At 45.7% G+C, this 18,252-nt stretch overlaps 1 protein-coding gene across 1 annotated transcript; it reads left to right on the top strand.

Moving 5' to 3' along the window:
- Positions 1-322: 322 nt before the first annotated feature.
- Positions 323-15,462, top strand: CDC42EP2 (CDC42 effector protein 2). The gene is made up of 3 exons (XM_039366314.1): positions 323-417; positions 10,009-10,200; positions 10,856-15,462. The coding sequence occupies exon 3, from the start codon at positions 10,867-10,869 to the stop codon at positions 11,566-11,568; it is 702 nt and encodes a 233-aa protein (XP_039222248.1). The 5' UTR covers positions 323-417; positions 10,009-10,200; positions 10,856-10,866; the 3' UTR covers positions 11,569-15,462.
- The last annotated feature ends 2,790 nt before the right edge of the window (positions 15,463-18,252 follow it).

Raw genomic sequence — 18,252 nt, 5'->3', positions numbered from 1 at the left:
CAGTCGGCTTCACACCCTGTGCGAAGTGTGTGGTTTGGGTTTAGTCACAGTCCTTGATTCGCAAACTGTATGGGTTGGTGACTCCATCAAGGGGGCGTTCCTCCCTGTGAACAAACCACGATGGAACCAACTTTTGAGCACGATTGAGCAAAAAAGTCACGAACCGAGCAAAACTTTCTCAAGAAACTTCCAAGGTGAAAAAGCATCGGCGGGGGGCGTGGCTGGGAGGAGGGGCGTGGCTTGAAGAGGCGGCCCAGATTTTATCGCAGCCAGCTCGGATTGGCTGGGGGGGGCGCGGGGCGGGGCTTAAGGGGTGGCGAGCGCTGGCCGGCCAAGCTTTTAATCTTTCTGCTCGGAATTGGTCGTGGGAAAGGAGCTTCTTCCGTGTCCTCCGCTTGCTGGGACCCTCGGCGCTGGGTAAGTCTTTGCAAAGGAGCAAATGCTAAGTTTCATGCATGGAAATTCGTGTTTTTTCCCTCGCTTTTCTTTCTTTATGCCTTTTCTTTCTTTATTCCTCTCCCCCCGCCCCACTGGCTTCCTTTGCTCAACCCTAAAGCGGTTCCGCGGCTCTGTTTATCCGATTTGCAGAATAACAAGAGTTAGGAGGGGATCTTAGAGGTCTTCTAGCCCAACCTCCTGCTCAGGCAGGAAACCTCGGTCTTTCCTGATTTGGGGCTGAGAGGTGGAGAAAGGGCTCCTGATGCTTCCCGTTTCCCAACTCGGGCGCTTCGGACACCCTTCCTACGTTCCCGCGAAGCGCAACGTATGAACGCGAAGGAAGAAACGCGCGGTTCATCCCTTGCCTCTTGGGAAGGGAGCGAGACGCGCGTTTGTTTTTTTTTTGCTTCTGGGACGCTTCCAAAAGGGTCGAGGCGGATTTTTCCCAGCTTCATTCAAACAATGTGTGGTTTAAATTTCTCGGGGGTGGCGAACCTGGGAGCCCCCAGTGCTAACCGTGATTCAAAGTTTGCTTGGGCTGGGTTTTTTCCCGCATATTTTTCCTTCCTCCCCCCCCCGGGGGGGGGGGGCTGGCGCGCTTTCTGTTGTGTTGCAATATTTTTATTTGCGATCCGCTTCCGCAAGTTGTTTCTTTCTTTCCAAAGGATTTCAGCCTGGGCAGCGCTCCTTAAATGCAAACAAACAAACATTCAGAAAACCAACAAGCCCCTGACCCAGGCTGAATTAATCTTGGTTCAAACCCTGGTGAATTGGCTTATTGGACGAACTTACAGTACTCCCATTGCTGCAGAATTATCTCAGGACCCTAAGCGAATAAGGGGAGCTGCTGTGGGTCGGTTTTGTGGTGGGAATCCTGGCTTAGACGGTCTTGTGAACCCAGCAAGTGTTTTGCAAATGGGTCTCTGGCGTTCGCACATCCCCCCCCCCTTGGGTGTCCTTTCCCTGTCACACAGCCGAAGCGGACAATCGGGGTTACTTCTCCAAATTTGGGGTGGGGATGGGCTTGCTTAGGGTTTCAATTTTACACCTTGCAGGAAAGGTCTCCCCCACCCCTTTCAAAGTACCTGGGCGGTTTGCTCTTTTCAGGTTAGACTGCTCCTGGACCTGGAGGCTCCATTAAGGGCTTAAAGAGCCATTGGTAGGCTTCTCCTGTTCGTTCCTCTCCCCTCCTTCCCCAGATGTTTCAACCTGGCCCCTTAGATATATAAGGTGAAGGGCCGTGTGATGATGGCTATGTGTCCCAGTGGGTGCAAGATTGAAGAGAAAAATGTGTGTGTGTGTGTGTGTGTCTTCTGAATCGGCCTGGTCCAACTTTTTGAACAACTCCCTTCTTTTAAATCTTGCTCATTCTTGGAATTGTAGTCCGGCACCCACAGAGGAGATCCGATGGGAAAGAAAATATTCTAAATTAAAAGTTCCAAAATGCTGTGCTTTTTTTCTATCTTTCCTTCCTTCCTTCCCTTTCTTATGTAGTGCATTTTGCAAAAATGCTTCCCTTTCAGCCAACCCCCAAACCAACATGGGGGCCAATTTTTATTTTTATTTATTTTTTCTTCGCTCTTCGGTGCAGGAAGACTCTGGAAAGCTTAACAGGCACAATTGTCAAACCTTTTGAGCGAAAACAATGCTTGTGCACAAAAAGCCAGTCCGGGGTAAAAAAAAAAAAAAAAGGCAGGCGGTCTAGTTTGCAAGCTGTGTTTTACACCCCTTGCTATATTTGGGACATGCAACCTGACAGCTCTGCTTTTTTTTTTTTTTTTTTGGGAGGAGGGGGGCCATGTTGTGCAGATGCTGTAATGTGGAGCCTTGCGCAACAAGGGTGGAGTCTGCTAAAGTCGTCTCTGATCTCTCCAAACACGGCCGGCCAAATCGTGTAATACACACACACACATACATTGCGTGTGAGCGGCTTGACTCTCAGTCCCAAGAACACGACGTCATGCCTGGGGGCGGGGGGGGGGGAGGAGGAGAGCACCCCCTCCTCATTTCTCACCCTGCAAGACCTCCCTCCTTTCTTGGCACACATTCCCATTTGCTCTCTTTCTCCCTCTTATAATACTAGCTTTGTAGTTTAAACGCCCCATCCGCTTTCCCCCCATCTTAGATTAAGCTAGCTTGAGTTGCAATTAAGCCAGGCTTGGGGGATTTAACAGAATGACAGAGTTAAAAGGGGCCTTAGAGGTCTTCTAGTCCAACCCCCTGCTCAGGCAGGAAACCCTATACCATTTCGGACAAATGGCTGTCCAGTCTCTTCTTAAAAACTTCCATTGTTGGAGCATTCACAGCTTCTGGTGGCAAGCTGTTCCACTGGTTAATTGTTCTCACCATTAGGATGTTTCTCCTTAGTTCTAGGTTGCTTCTCTCCTTGATTAGTTTCCATTCATTGTTTCTTGTCTTGCCTTCTGGTGCTTTGGAGAATAGGTTGACCCCCCCCCTTCTCTGTGGCAGCCCCTCAAATATTGGAAAGCTGCTATCATGTCTCCTTACTCCTTCTTTTAACTAGACTAGGCTTACTTAATTCCTGCAACTGTTCCTCATATGTTTTAGCCTACACAGCCTCCGCCTTACTCTTTTTTGCATTCTTTACAGAGTGTTGATATCTTTTTATAATACGGTAAGCAAAACTGGATGCAGCATTAGTTGAAGATGTTAAAATGATAAGCTAAGATAAACTTTATTGTCATTTTTTACTGTCAGGCCCCATTAAAAAGGAGAGACTGTTGCCTGCTCTCAAAAGAAAATATGTATCTTCACATACATAACACACATGTACGCATGCTATGTACACACAAAGACACACACCTATATATAAATGAAAATGAGGTTGGTTTGTTTTTTTTCAGAGAATGAATTTGCAGAACAGCTGGATTCGTGCTCAGGGCTTAATAGGGATAAGATCTTAAAAAGGGTGGGCTGGATTATCCTTATGTGTCTCAGGGCTGTAAAACGAGGTGGTTTAAAGCATTAACCAGGTTTAGTTGGCTGACCTCCTTACTGTGCAATGAGGAGGGGAGAAGTTCTTTCAAAGCAGTCACCAATGTTGACGCATGTTAATTGTTTAGTTGAACACCTTAAGCACCGATCCTCACCAAGAGTTAAGTTCTGCCCGTTGCACAAAAGTTTTGACTGTGGTTTGTTCAACCCCAGTTTATGGCTTAGCGATCAAAACACCCGTGAAATTCCGGGCTTGTAATTTCAAATGCAAACTTTAAAAGGAAGCTGCCGAAACGGGGATTAGAAAGTCTTAAAAAGTTTTGAGCGAGGGAAATATAATTAAAACCATGTTTAGCTGTGGTCCTGGCTGCGTTCACAACTTTGGGGAGAAGTCAGCTACGCAAGGTTTTTATGTTGCGTTACTGGTTTTGCTGTGGCGGCCCCGGAGGTTTGTTTAAGACACAAAGTTGTGTATATATTTAGCATAAACATATGCTTCCTGGTTTAGCTTAGAGGGCTCTGTTAATCCGTCAGTTGGGGATTATGTAGAATTGTGGTTTGTGTATTGGTGGGATGAGGTTTTTAAGAGCAGAGCTTTAAAAAGCTACTTCCCACACTTGGCCAGCATCTCGCTGGAAAGTTCATGATTGAAAAGTGGAGTGGAGTTTTTGCCCGTTCATTCATACACAGGAATTTATGACGAACTTACAAATTGGGACCAGAATTTCCATGTCTGAGCAAGGTTGTTTAAGATTGTTAAGTGGATTGTGACCGATTTTATGACCTCGCTTTGCCACCATTGCTAAGCGAATCACTGCAGTTCTTAAATGAACCGGGTGGTCCTTAAGCGAATCCGGTTTTCCCCAATGTTTGTTAGAAGCTGAAAAAGGTGATCACAATCGTCATAAATTACAGGATATGGGGAATGCTGCAACGGTCGTAAGTGTGAGGACTGGTTGCAAGTCACTTGTTTCAGTGCTGTTGTAACCCCGAGCAGTCGCTAAACGAAGGGCTGTAAGTTGGGGAAGGCCATTCAGAACAATTAACCAGTGGAACAACCTGCCTCCAGAAGCGGTGAATGCTCCAACACTGGAAGTTTTTAAAAAGAGACTGGACAGCCATTTGTCTGAAATGGTATAGGGTTTCCTGCCTGAGCAGGGGGTTGGACTAGATGACCTCCAGGGTCCTTTCCAACTGTATTATTATTCATAGGCAGGACAAGAAACAACAGGTAGAAGATCATTAGAGAAGCAACCTGGAATTAAGGAGAAATTTCCTGACAGTGAGAACAATTAACCAGTGGAACAACCTGCCTCCAGAAGCAGTGAACACTCCAACACTGGAAGTTTTTAAGAAGAGACTGGACAGCCTGAAACGGTATAGGGTTTCCTGCCTGAGCAGGGGGTCGGACTAGATGACCTCCATGGTCCCTTCCGACTTTATTATTGTTATTTGCAACCTCCTGGGGTCACATGGCCCCGATTTTTGAGGTTCTGGTTTTCAGCCAAAAAAAAAAGCCCATTGGGTAGAATGGATTCACTTAACAACACCCACAAGAAATGCCAAAAAAAAAAAAAAAATCTGGCCTGGTTACATGGTGATCCGCTTAGTGACTTAATGACCATAATTCTTGGTTTAATTCCGACGGTAAGTCGAGGACTGCCTATAACAGCAGTGGAAAAAACCCATCTCTTTGTTTTCCATCGTAACCTGGGTCAGATCAGGAAGACTGAGTTGGTTTTGCTGGGCAGCTACTGTTCAAACTTTGGGCGTGCCTTCGGATCACACGGAAAGGGCTAGAAAGATTAACCTGCCACACTGGTGGAGTTGGCAGCGCGCCCGGGCTGGTTCCAGTTTGGCCCGGATTCTTGGTTAAGGCTTCTTTGGAACTAGAGAGCGCCCTTTGCTTTCTTAACAAGAAAAGATTGTTCCCTGGCCTCAAATAATCTGAATATTGGCTGCAGGGGGAGGGGGGGAGGTCGGAGAAAAAGGGAGGAAATAGAGATGGATGGAAGGAAGGAGATTGGGGAGAAGGAGGGAAGATTGGAGGGGAGGAAGGAAAGAAAGAGATGGATGGAAATAAGGAAATGAGAGACGAAGGGGAGAAAAAGGGAGAGAAGGAAGGAAAAAATAAAGATGGAAGGAAGGAAGGGAAGTGAAGGAAGGAAGATAAAAGAAAGGAAATAAAGATGGAAGGAAGGGAAGTGAAAGGAAATGAGACAAGGAAGGAAGAAAAGAAAGATGGAAGGAAAGAAGAGAACAAGGGAGAGAAGGAAGGAAAGAAGAAGAGAAAAAAGAGAAGGAAAAATAAAAGGAAGGAAAAAATAAAGATGGAGGGAAGGTAAGCGAAAGGAAGTGAGACAAGGAAGGAAGGAAAGAAAAGAAAGATGGAAGGAAGAAAAGAGAACAAGGGAGAGAAGGAAGGAAAGATAAAAGGAAGGAAAAAATAAAGAAGGAAGGGAGAGATAAAAGAAAGGAAATAATAAAGATGGAAGGAAGGTAAGTGAAAGGAAGTGAGACAAGGAAGGAATAAAAGAAAAAGATGGAAGGAAAGGAGAACAGAAGGAAGGAAAGAAGATAGAAGGAAGGGACAGAAGGAAGGAAGACAAAAGAAAGGAAATAATAAAGATGGAAGGAAGGTAAATGAAAGGAAGCGAGACAAGGAAGGAAGAAAAGAAAAAATAAAGATGGAAAGAGAAGAGAAGAAAGGAGAGAAGGAAGGAAAAATAAAGATGGAAAGGAGAGAAGAAGGGAGATAAAAGGAAAGAAACAATAAAGATGAATGGATGGATGGAAGGAGAAGGAAGGAAGATCAAAGGAAAAAATAAAGATGGGAGGGAGGAAGGAAGGAGGACGAGAGGGAGGGAAGGCTGGCTGGGGAATTCTGGGAATTGAAATCCACCCATCTTAAAGTGGCCACAAATTGAGAAAAACGGGTGTTGGGCAAGCAGAACTGCAGGAGTGACCCGCTGGACCTGGGGTGGAGCCCTTCCCGGATGCCCAGTAAATGCAGCCCTGGCCCCACAGTAGAATAATGGGACCGTCATCCTGTTGGTGCTGAGCACCAGGCTATAATTATAATTTCAGCCCTGGCTGCTTTCAAACTTGGGCCTTATTAGGTGAAGAAAAGGACACTTCTTCAGAAAGGAAGAGAAGGCTGTAATTACCTTGAATTAAAATGTTTAATTAAAAGGTCCCATGAACTTTTAGCATAAAGAACAGGGGGTCACTGGCTTCTGTGCGCGTACAAACACAGACCACACACGCACACACGCACACAAATATATGTCTACAGGTAGTCCTCGGCTTACCACAGTTCACTTAGTGACCGTTCCAAGTTACGACGGCGCCGGATGAAGTGACTCAAGGACCGTTTTTCACACTGAAGGACGGGCAGATCAAAATTCGGGCGCTTGGCGCAACTGACTCACATTTATGACGGTTGCAGCGCCCCCTGGAGGGGTCACGGGGTTCCCTTTCGTGACCTCCGGACAAGCAGAGTCAACGGGGGGAGCCGGATTCACTGAACAACCGGGTCACCAGCTTAACGATGGTAGCGGTTCGCTTAACAACGGCAGCGGTTCACTTAACAACTGGGGCGAGGCAGGTTGCAAAATGGGGCAAGAGTCACTTGCCCCGCAAAACTCACGCAAAACACTTAATGTTTCACTTAGCAGCCTCAATTTTGGGGTCAGTTGCGGTCGTAAGTTGAGGACTACCTGTATTTACGCCTCTGTGTGTGTGTGTGTGTGTGTGTGTGTGTGTGTGTGTGTGTGTGTGTAAACGCGTATCTTTACATATGACAAGGAAAAGAAATCAAAATGAAAGGTTAAAGCGCAAGAGAAGAAAAAGGCTGAAGGAAAACAGAGAGGCAAGAAAAAAAGGCAGAAAGAAATAACTTTTGATCTTCTTTTGTACTTTGTACTTAATTTTTACCACGTAAATCTCTCAGGTTTTTTTTTTTTTTTTTTTTGTAATCTATGCTGTCTAGTCACCAAAATCGTAAATCATAAGTCCATAAGGGCTTGGCAGTCAGCGATAACTGTAGATAATTGTTTTCAGTCAAACTGGCCAACTGAGGGGATTTAACAGAATAACGGAGTTGGAAGGTACCTTGGAGATCATCTAGTCCAACCCCCTGCTCAGGCAGGAGATCCTATACTATTTCAGACAAGTGACTATCTAATCTCTTCTTAAAAACCTCTAGTGATGAAGCCCCCACAAGGTCTGAAGGCAAGCTAGATAATTGTATACCGGTAGTTGAGGACTACCTGTATATTTGCTGATGCTGTCATCATCATAATAAAGTTGGAAGGGCCCTTGGAGGTCATCTAGTCCAACCCCCTGCTCGGGCAGGAAAGCCAGCCTAGACCATTTCAGACAAATGGCTGTCCGGTCTCTTCTTAAAAACTTCCAGGAAACTGGAAGCAGTGTTGGAAATCTTTTGCCTTTGTTTATATTTTAGATACTAGCAATCCACGCAGGTTTCTTTCACAGTGCAACAAGCCTGCGAGGCGGGCTAAGGGGCAAGGGATGTTGTGAAGGACGGTGGCCGCCCTGGACCACCCAGGCAGTTTCAGAGCTGAGTCAACCCTAATGATCATTCCAGCAAAACAAAAAACCCGTAATTATCTCGGTTAACCGCTGGGTAAGAACTTAACGCAGCTTAAATCGAGCAGCGGGGGGGGGGAGGGGGGGGAATGGGACCGGACAGGTCACCTCAAGGTTTTCATAATCCTTGTTTTTGTTATTCCTCTGGGCTGCTTTAATTTGCAGCAAAAATACAGGTAGTCCTCGACTGAACGACCGTTTGTTTTAATGGGCGTTCCAAGTTTGCAACCATGCTGAGAAAAAAAATTGCGTCTTGGGACTGCTCCTCGGGCTTGTGACCATTGCGGCACCTGAGGGTCACGTGATTTATCGTTGGCGACCTTCCCAGCAGGGAAGATTGCCAGTTGCAATCCTGTGACGTCTCGCTTAACGACCGTGGTTTGGCTTAACGACCATGGTGGAGAAAAAGATAAAAATCGGGCGCGCAATTTATTTATTTGTTTACTTAATGGGGGATGCCTGATGTAACGACTGGGCTGTTTTAACGACCAATTTCCCTTCCCCCCGGGCGCTCGTAAAATTGAGGGCCGCTTATAAATAGGAGTGTCTGGATTTTGATCACATGACCAGGGGGATGGCTGCAAGGGCCGTTAAGGGTGAAAAAATGGTTCCCGCCGCTTTGTCTGGTACCGTTGCAACTTCAAACGGTCACTAAGCGAATTGTTGTAAGTCCGGGACTGCACGTCATCCCAGGGGAACTGAGAAGCAGGTGGCCTGCCGCCTCTTGCTGAATCCGACGCCTGCTTTCGTCTCCGTTGGCTTGGCCGAAATGTAAACCTAGCTTTTGGGATTGGAAGTGGCTTCTAGTGGCTTTTTTTACTGGAGGGGTTTCTGCCGAAGTGGCAGGCAAGAAAAACTTTGGCGGGGCGAGGACAGTCAGATGAGAGAGGGCCTTGCCTACGGCCGGCTGTACAACGGGTGGAGAAAGAGACCTACCCTGGCTTCTCACGCTGTAAAAGGCAGGAGGTTCGTATGTTCAACCTTGCAAGATTCTGTTAAGGTAGCCCTGCAATAAAATAGAATTCGCTCACCTGATTGTGTTTCCTGTCTAAGAAGGCTGACAGTAGCAGAGATTGTCTGTCTGTCTGTCTGTCTCTTCTGCTTATCTATCTATCTATCTATCTATCTATCTATCTATCTATCTATCTATCTATCTATCTATCTATCTCCTATCTATCCGTCTCTGTCTGTCTGTCTGTCTATCTATCTATCTATCTATCTATCTATCTATCTATCTATCTATCTCCTATCTGTCTGTCTGTCTATTTATCTCCATACCCACCTATCTAGCATCCATCCATCCATCCATCTACTTTATCTTCCTACCTACCTACCATCCGTCCGTCTGTCCGTCCATCCATCTGTCTGCCTGTCTATCTAGTATCTATCTCTTCTATCTATCTCCCTACCAACCTATCTATCTATCTATCTATCTATCTATCTATCTATCTATCTATCTATCTATCTATTCCCCACCTTTATTATTTTTACAAATAAATCAAGGCAGCACACATATGGTACCTAATCTTCCTTTCTTCCTCCTGGATTTCCCACAATAACAGACTTGTGAGGTGGGTTGGACTCAGACAGAGGGACTGGCCCAAAGTCAGCCAGTTTGCTTTTATATCTAAGGTGGGACTAGAACTCACCGTCTCCTGGTGATTAGCCCAAAGTCACTCAGCTGGCTTCCATGACTGAGGCGGGACTAGAATTCACTGTTTCCTGGTGATTTGACTTCTTTCAAGCTAAGTTGATTCTTTCCGGAAATCAGCGATGACACAGCAGCTTGGGGTGAAAAGGAAACGAACTGGATTTAAATCTCTCATTTTGAGATCTACCCAGCTTTCAGAAACAGATCATTTTAATCTCTTTCTCTCTCTCTCTCTCTCTCTCTCTCTCTCCCTCTCTCTCTCTCTCTCTCTCCCTCTCTCTCTCTCTCTCTCTCTCTCTCTCTCTCTCTCTCTCTCTTTCTTTCTTTCTTTCTTTCTTTCTTTCTTTCTTCAGTTCCCTGCATGTGGATTCTGTTTCCTTTTGAACACGAGAACAAGCAGAAGATCAGAATGATGCTCACACGTTCCGGCTGAGCATCACGCTTGGGATCTACAAGGCGAGGCTCCTTCAAAGCCTGACACCAAAAGGGGAATCCACTGAAGACCCTCTGTGCTGAGCAGATTTGGGGAAATTGGTCTTTCCAAGGTGAGTTCGCTCTCATTTTTATTTTATTTATTTATATCCTGCCTTTATTGTTTTTACAAATGAGTCAAGGTGGCAATACTATTCAACACACCGTTGATCCAAAGTCACCCGGATGGTTTTAATGTCTGTAAGTGGGACTAGAATTCACCCTCTCCTGGTGATTCGCCCCAAATCACCCAGCTGGCTTTCGTGCCTAAGGCGGGACTAGAACTCCCAGTCTCCTGGTGATTGGCTGAAGGGGTCACCCGGTCTGCTTTCATGCCTAAGATGGCACTAGAATTCACCCCCTCCTGGTGATTCGCTCCAAATCACCCAGCTAGCTTTCATGCCTAAGGCGGGACTAGAACTCCCAGTCTCCTGGTGATTGGCCGAAGGCGTCACCCGGTCTGCTTTCATGCCTAAGATGGCACTAAAATTCACCCTCTCCTGGTGATTCACCCCAAATCACCCAGCTGGCTTTCGTGCCTAAGGCGGGACTAGAACTCACCACCTCCTGGTTTCTAGCTTGGAACCTTAACCACTAAACCCACACGTGGAGGAATCCAGTTGGGACCGATATTGCTCGTCTTTGCACGTCCAACTGCTCACTCCGTTTGCTTCGGATGGTCTAAGCTGACCCCTTGACTCCTCAATTCCTTCTCTTCCCCCTTTCTAGTGCCGGGCAAGATGGCCGCCACCAAAGTGCCCATCTACCTGAAGCGAGGGAGCCGGCGCGGGAAAAAGGAGAAACTGCGCGACATTCTCTCTTCCGAGATGATTAGCCCTCCCCTGGGGGATTTCCGGCACACCATCCACATCGGGACTCAGGGGGAGAGCGACATGTTTGGAGACATTTCTTTCCTTCAAGGCAAGTTCCACCTCCTGCCCGGATCAGAGAAGCTGGACGCCGACGGGAAGAGACGCTACGTGGTGCCCTTCGAGTTCTCGCGGACGTCGACGATCTCGGGATACGAGCCTCTCGCGCTGGACATCCCTTCGCCGCTGCTCAAGAACGCCATCTCTCTCCCGATCATCGGCGGCCTGCAGGCGCTGACCTTGCCTTCCGCCCAGGCCCCGCCCAAGCCGCCCCGTCTTCACTTGGACGACAGAGACCATGCTGCGCCACTGACGGAGGTCCAGGCTCAACATCTGGCCAACAACGGTTGGACTTCGGAAGCCCCCGAGGAGTCCAAGCCCCCTGCCCCTCTGAACGGCTTTGCCGAAGGGGAGAGAAGAGACGAGCCCTTCTTATCCCACGCCGGGTCCCTGCTCTCCCTTCACGTAGATTTGGGGCCCTCCATTTTGGACGACGTTCTGGGAGTGATGGAGAAGCACCAGACTTTGGAGGTGGATGGGCAGGACTCCGTCAGGCCGGAGATTCTGACATGAGCTGTGCCTGCTGAAAGGACTCCTCAAACAAGGCAATTTGTAGAAGAGGGGTGGTGTTGCTGTTGTTATTTGGGCTTTGTGAAGTGGAAGTTGAGGATAGGTGTGTGCATCTGAGGAGGGGTGCAACTTTGGAACGGTACGCTTGCTCCCGACCTCTCCGTTAACTTAACTTGGATGCAACCGCCTTCTGCTGAACAGCTTTCTTGCCCTCCTCCAGCATTGGTGTGCTGGAAGAGGAGAAGGAGGAGGAAGAGGAGCATGGGAGATGTAATTCCACCAGGCCTGGAAACGTGTTCCTTCTTGATCACTGAGGGGTGCAACTCTGAATGGTGTGCTTACTCCGAGGCTTTCCATTTGATGCTTCACGGATGACAACGCCTGATGTTGAGGCTTCCACCCTTGGCAACGACCTTCGGCTAAACCGCTTTCTTGCCCTGCTGGAGGAGGAGGAGGAGGAGCATGGGAGATGTAGTCTGTCGTTCCACCAGGCCTGGGAACACGTTCCTACACTACCTAAACTTGCACCACAAATTTATAATTATTGACATATCGCCCTTTACGAAAGGAAGGCGGACCAGGGTCAACAAAATTGGAGCAGCCAATAGTTGTGTTGATTGTACTTTTCTTTTGTGCAACGGGGTAGGTGGGAATGAGGTTACTATTGGCTCAGTTGCCATGGGTTGTTAATCTGCCTTGGAAACACCCCTGGCAAAAGAGCGGGTGTGACGTACCAAGAGGCCGTCTGTGCGTTGCAATGCAAACAAAAAGTCAGAATCGGGCTAAATTTCAGTTGTTTTGATACGAATGAAGTGCCACATCGCTCATTGGGGCAGAGGAAGGCTCGGGTTTCACAATGCACAAAGCCCCAAAAAATGTAGCTTGCACAATTTCTGGCTGCACAACTTCCAAAAGGATGCCTAACAGATGCTCCCAATTTTCCAAGCCGTCCCCTCGCGTCTGCCAAATTGTGATTTTTGACGGGAAGCGATGTAATCCTTGGCAGAGCTGCAACCTTCACCGTATGTCTAAATTTAAGGATAAGCTGATCGTGGCCTCTTTGTGCCAAGACCAGATTTTTGAACCTTTTTTGTTGAAATTGGGGGTGATTTTTTTTTGCACCCCAGGTCAGGAAAAACACCACTTCTCCGGATACGGACGAGATGACACTAAAAGGAACCGTTTTGGGATGTTCCTGTTTTCTGTTTATTTTCTCGTGTCTTTTATTTTCTCCGCTCCATACAGCTTTGTTAACAGGTTTATCTTACGTCTGCCTCCATGCCCAGGCTAGCCTAGAAAGATTTGTGGAGCGTGTTTTTGGAGAGAAGCAGAAATAATCCCTCCTTCAACTAACAAAGGGACGCTTTGTCCCTTAGTGGGTGTCTTCACACTCCTTTTTATCCTGTCCATCTGTTGTTGTGAAAGCTGTTTTCGCCGGGAGATCACACATCTATCTCCTTTGCATAAGGCTGCCGGTCCTTGCAGAGTTGCAGAGAGGCTGTGTTGATATTTGAATCCTGCTATCTCGAGCCCAGGAAACTGCTGTGTCTAACGGCTTGAAAATAATTCAGCAGGGCCTCTTAAATCGGACCAGAGATTTATTGTGATCTTCCTGAGGTGCCTAATCCAGGCTTTCGAACATTGCCCAACAACGGCGTCTGCAAACTTCGCTTTAAAACCCAAAACTCTCGTCATTTGGAAAGGACAAGCTGCTCTGTATCCATGTTTCAAAATTTATTTGAGGGAGAGAAAAAAGAAGCATTGGTGGTTTTAATGTTCCCAATTAATTTCTGGGCACCCTCTTTTGTTTTTCAGCCCCTGCTGTTTCCCTGGGGCAGCTGGCTTATTGTTCAGTTGGGGAGAAAGAGGATAAAAAGCAGAAACGGTTGTGTGTTGCTAACAGTCAGGCGTCTGTAGTTTTCCCCTCTTCGTTTTCACAAAGGAAGACACGCCGTCCTGGATGGGACCGGTTTCACTGTCCCCGTTTTTTAGTTTTATAAACAATTAGCAAAAGAGGAGTTTCACAAATCTGTCTTCTGCTTAAGCCAGGGGCGGCTTTAGATCAGTTTAGCTTCTGTTTGAGTCTGAATGAATTACGGTTTGTTTAATCATGGATGAGCCGCAATTAGTGGCAAGTGTCACATCTTAATTTTGCAATTTGCAACGGTTTGTACCACCCAGAGCCAACATCGGCTGCAGTTTAGCATGGCGCGTGAAGGCAATCCCTTCTTTCCATCTTGCATAAAATAATCTTGGAGGAAGGAATTCCACCAAAGTTTTTCTCTGGGTCTCCTAATTTTTTCTTTCGTTCAACGTCCCCCGATGGACCAAACCAGGGTGGGGTTTTGCAACATTTTTGTCCCCGGAGTACCAGGCATTTAAATTTATGCACTGCATTTCGATGGTTGAATAAAGTCCCTTAATCGGGGTTTACTACGCGGATCAAAATCCGCTCTTCTAGTTTTGAATTTTTGTTTTGTTGCCGGTCAAATTGTCTTGTCTATCTGATGCCTTGAGTCTCCTTTCCCCGTGTGTCTCATCAGCATGAATCCTTCTATTAATTAGATTATTAGATAATTATTTTGGCATTGCTTCAGGCCCCCCCCAGGATGGTGAAAGGTTCCCTGGGTGGGGAGCTTCGTCACCTGCTGATCAACGAGAGCTTTACCACATCTGGTCACAGACATTTTGTGAGTGTGCCCACAGGCAGGCTTTTCAAATTACAAGCGTACCTTCTAGGTGTGTTTTGAGGGATTTCACTCATTTTAATTTACTCCTCTCCACCTTAAATCTTCACAGCCAAGACGCAGACCTGCCCAGTACGTGCCCAGTTCAATTCCCAGCCCAGCCACAAGCAAAGCTGGGTGTCGCCACATCTCTGCCTTTTGAATTTTTTTTATTATTATTATTATTTTGCAAATTCCAGCAAAATTGTTGGCGCGCCGTTGCCACATCATTGAAAGAAAAAGGAAAAAAAAAAAAGAAGCTTCTTGGACGCCAAAATAGCCCCAGCAGCGAAATGGCGTCTGCCTCCCCAGTTTTTCCAAGAAAGAGAAGTTGCTAAAGGCACATTCTAAGTTGGTTTGCTGAACTGTGTAGAAGGAATCTTGCTGGATTTTTGTAATGTTTGCATCAATTTAAAAAATTGCAGATGGTGGGTGTGCAAACTGGGTATAAGAGGAATGTAATCATACAATCGCTGTTATTCATCAGTTCTTTAGACTCCTTTTTCCTTCTCTGCAAAGCGCACACAACTTTTCGTTTCACGCAGTCACACAACACTAAGCCCTCTGATCACATTTAAAGGGTGGGAGGGGCCTTGGAGACCAGCTGGTCCAATGGTTCTTGAAGTTGGCAACTTTAAGCTACATGGACTTCAATTCCCAGACGTTTCCAGCTGGACTTCAGCTCCCAGAATTCCTCAGCCAGTGGAATTCTGGGAATTGAAGTCCACCCATCTGAACATTTTTTTTAATTTGGAGCAGCATTGATCTAGTCCAACTCCTGTTTAAGGTACAAGGGTTTGAATTTAGCATAGTCTGTGTGAACCCAACTGTTGTAGGTTGAAAATCTTGGTTTATGGTATGGTTTTTTTTTCGCAATAAACAATAGTTAAATTCTGGCTTAGCATATTTGTGTACATATTTAAATTTAGTTTCAACTTTAGGAATGGTGACTATTCTAATAGCTATTAGGTATGATAGCTGTTGGTTTATAAAACAGTTGGCCACTGTTTTTGCTGCTAGTACTATGAAGTACGTTGTGCCGACATGCCTTTCATGAACTGTTGTTTTTTTTTTAAATTTGATTTATATCCTGCCATTCTACTCCATTAAGCACTAACAGATCTTGTAAAAAATTAATAAAAGCATAAATTAAAATGAAGTGGTAAAATGAGGTGTGCAAGTGCGGTGTGCTTTTGTTTTGGGGTGATGACTTTTGGGGGTAGACAAATGAGTGATTTGGGGCTGAAGGGCCCAAAGCACTAGAGCCAGCCAAAAAAGCTGATACAATCCTGGGTTGTATAAACAGACGCATAGAATCAAGATCACGCGAAGTATTAGTACCGCTTTATAAAGCCCTAGTGAGACCACACCTGGAATACTGCAGCCAGTTTGGATCACCACATCACAAAAAAGATGTTGAAAGTTTGGAAAAAATTCAGAGAAGAGCAACTAAGATGATCCAAGGCCTGGAGACAAAAACATACGAAGAACGGCTGCGGGACTTGGGTTCGGCTAGTCTAAAGAAAAGAAGAAATAGGGGAGACATGATAGCAGCGTTCCAGTATTTGAGGGGCTGCCGCAAGGCAGAGGGGGTCACGTTATTTACCAAAGCACCAGAGGGAAGGACGAGAAACAATGGTTGGAAACTGATCAAAGAGAGAAGCAATCTGAAATTAAGGAGAAACTTCCTGATAGTGAGGACAGTTAACCAGTGGAACAGCTGGCCTCCAGAAATCGTGGGCACTCCATCACTGGAGATTTTTAAGAAGAGACTGGACAATCACCTGTCTGAGATGGTATAGGTTCTCTTGCTTGAGCAGGGGGCTGGACTAGAAGACCTCCAAGGTCCCTTCCAGCTTCTATTGAATTCTATTCTATTCCTATTCTATTCTATTCTATTCTATTCTATTCTATTCTATTCTATTCTATTCTATTCTATTCTAGATTCCTTGGTTTATTTAAAGAAAAATGTTAAAATAAATGTTGACGACTCTAATCCTTATGAACCATGGTGAGGCACTGGTTAGAATGCAATACTGCAGGCTAACTCTGCCCACTGCCAGCAGTTCGATCCTGACCAGCTCAAGGTTGGCTCAGCCTTCCATCCTTCCGAGGTTGGTACAACGAGGACCCAGAATGTTAGGGGCAAGAGGCTGACTCTGTAAACTGCTTAAGAGAGGGCTGTAAAACACTATGAAGCAATATATAAGTCTAATTGCTACGGCTATTGAACACGTGACCATGGGGATGTGGCAGTGGTGGTAAGCCTGAAAAACGGTCATAAATCCCTTTTTTCTGTGCCATTGTAAACTGTCACTAAATGAATGGTTATAAGCTGAGGACTACCTATAGATGATTTCATAGAAATTTTAAAAATACCTTAGAAACAAAAGTTTTGGGTTTTTTTTTTTTTTTTAACCTCGGGAGTGTTTCTATGGAAATGTATCCTTCCCAACCAGGCCCTAATATTTATTTTTTCCCCAAGACAATGGCTCTTAAAAAGTCCTTACAAGCAAACAAAATGAATGATCAACACACAAAGAAAAAAAAAAGGAATTTATTTCCCTTCCCCTCCTCCTCTATTCTGCTATACATGCCAAGAAAGTGTCTTGAAGCAGCTGGTCCACAAAAACATACGATATGCATAGAATCCCTAAAGGATACTGAAAGAATGTTGATTTTAATCCAGTGCATGGTTGGAAAGCCATTTCCAGAACTAAATGATGCAGCCTGTTTCCATTCCTTGCACTTAAATAATTTAGAAATAATTTAGCACATAGAAATAATTTAACTGCACATTTAAAGGGGAGAACCCTTTGGTTGGCCATCTCCCCTATAAATTTAAAAAAATTATTCAAAATTACACACAAATCCTTTAGCAATAAGGAACGGTTGCTGGAATTGGGCATGTCTAGTTTAACGAAGAGAAGGACGAGGGGGACATGATAGCAGTCTTCCAGTATCTCAGGGGCTGCCCCAAAGAAGAGGGAGTCAAGCTCTTCTCCAAAGCGCCTGAAGGCAGGACAAGAAGCAACGGATGGAAACTAACCAAAGAGAGAAGCAACCTAGAACTAAGGAGTCATTTTCTGACAGTTAGAACAATTAACCAGTGAAACAACCTACCTCCAGAAGCGGTGAATGCTCCAACAATGGAAGTTTTTAAGAAGAGACTGGACAAACCATTTGTCTATAATGGTATAGGGTTTCCTGCCTGAGCAGGGGGTTGGACTAGATGATCTCCAAGGTCCCATCCAACTTTTTATTATTATTATTATTACTATTACTACTACTACTATTATGTGATTGACCATCATTAGAGTTTCTGGGAGACGCAGAGTCAACTGAGCGATAAAACCACAACTGGGATGCCACAATGGTCGTAGGTGCGAAACCCACCCCCAAAGTTGCAAAAAGGGATCACGTGACCCTGGGACACTAGCAACCATCATAAATGTGAGTCGTCAAGCATCCGAATGTAAACCACGTGACCGTGGGGATGCTGCAATGGGCATCAGTCCCTTTTTTCAATGCTGTTGTAACTTCAAACTGTCACTAAGTGAACTGTTGTAAGCCGACTACCTGTATGTATTTTTGTTTATCTTGGCTGACCTCACTGAAAGGGTCTTGGAGACCCCCAGGCGACCTCAAACCACACATTGAGAACCTCTGCCTTAGCCTAGCACAGCTCCACTACCATAATTTTAGCAGGGGACCAGATTTATTTTGACAATTGTCTGCCACCTTCTGGCTTAAAATGATAGCTCTTTCCAAGCTTAATGAGGCTGAAAGTGCCACTTAAAAGCAGGAAAATGCTGTTTAATGACCTCGCTGTCCTGCCCGGAGCCAAACAGCCACGGCAGCAAGACTTAAAACATGCATGGGAGTACAATTGTCCTATAGCTCAGTGTGCATTTGATCCTAATTCTTTAACACAAGTAGTATGCACAAATGTATATTTGCA

The sequence above is a fragment of the Crotalus tigris genome, unplaced genomic scaffold (assembly GCF_016545835.1).
Source record: "Crotalus tigris isolate CLP2741 ecotype Arizona unplaced genomic scaffold, ASM1654583v1 scf7180000020245.1906669, whole genome shotgun sequence".
NCBI lineage: Eukaryota > Metazoa > Chordata > Lepidosauria > Squamata > Viperidae > Crotalus > Crotalus tigris.
Note: the sequence above shows the minus strand (reverse complement) of the source record. Positions and strands in the feature narration are given on the sequence as shown.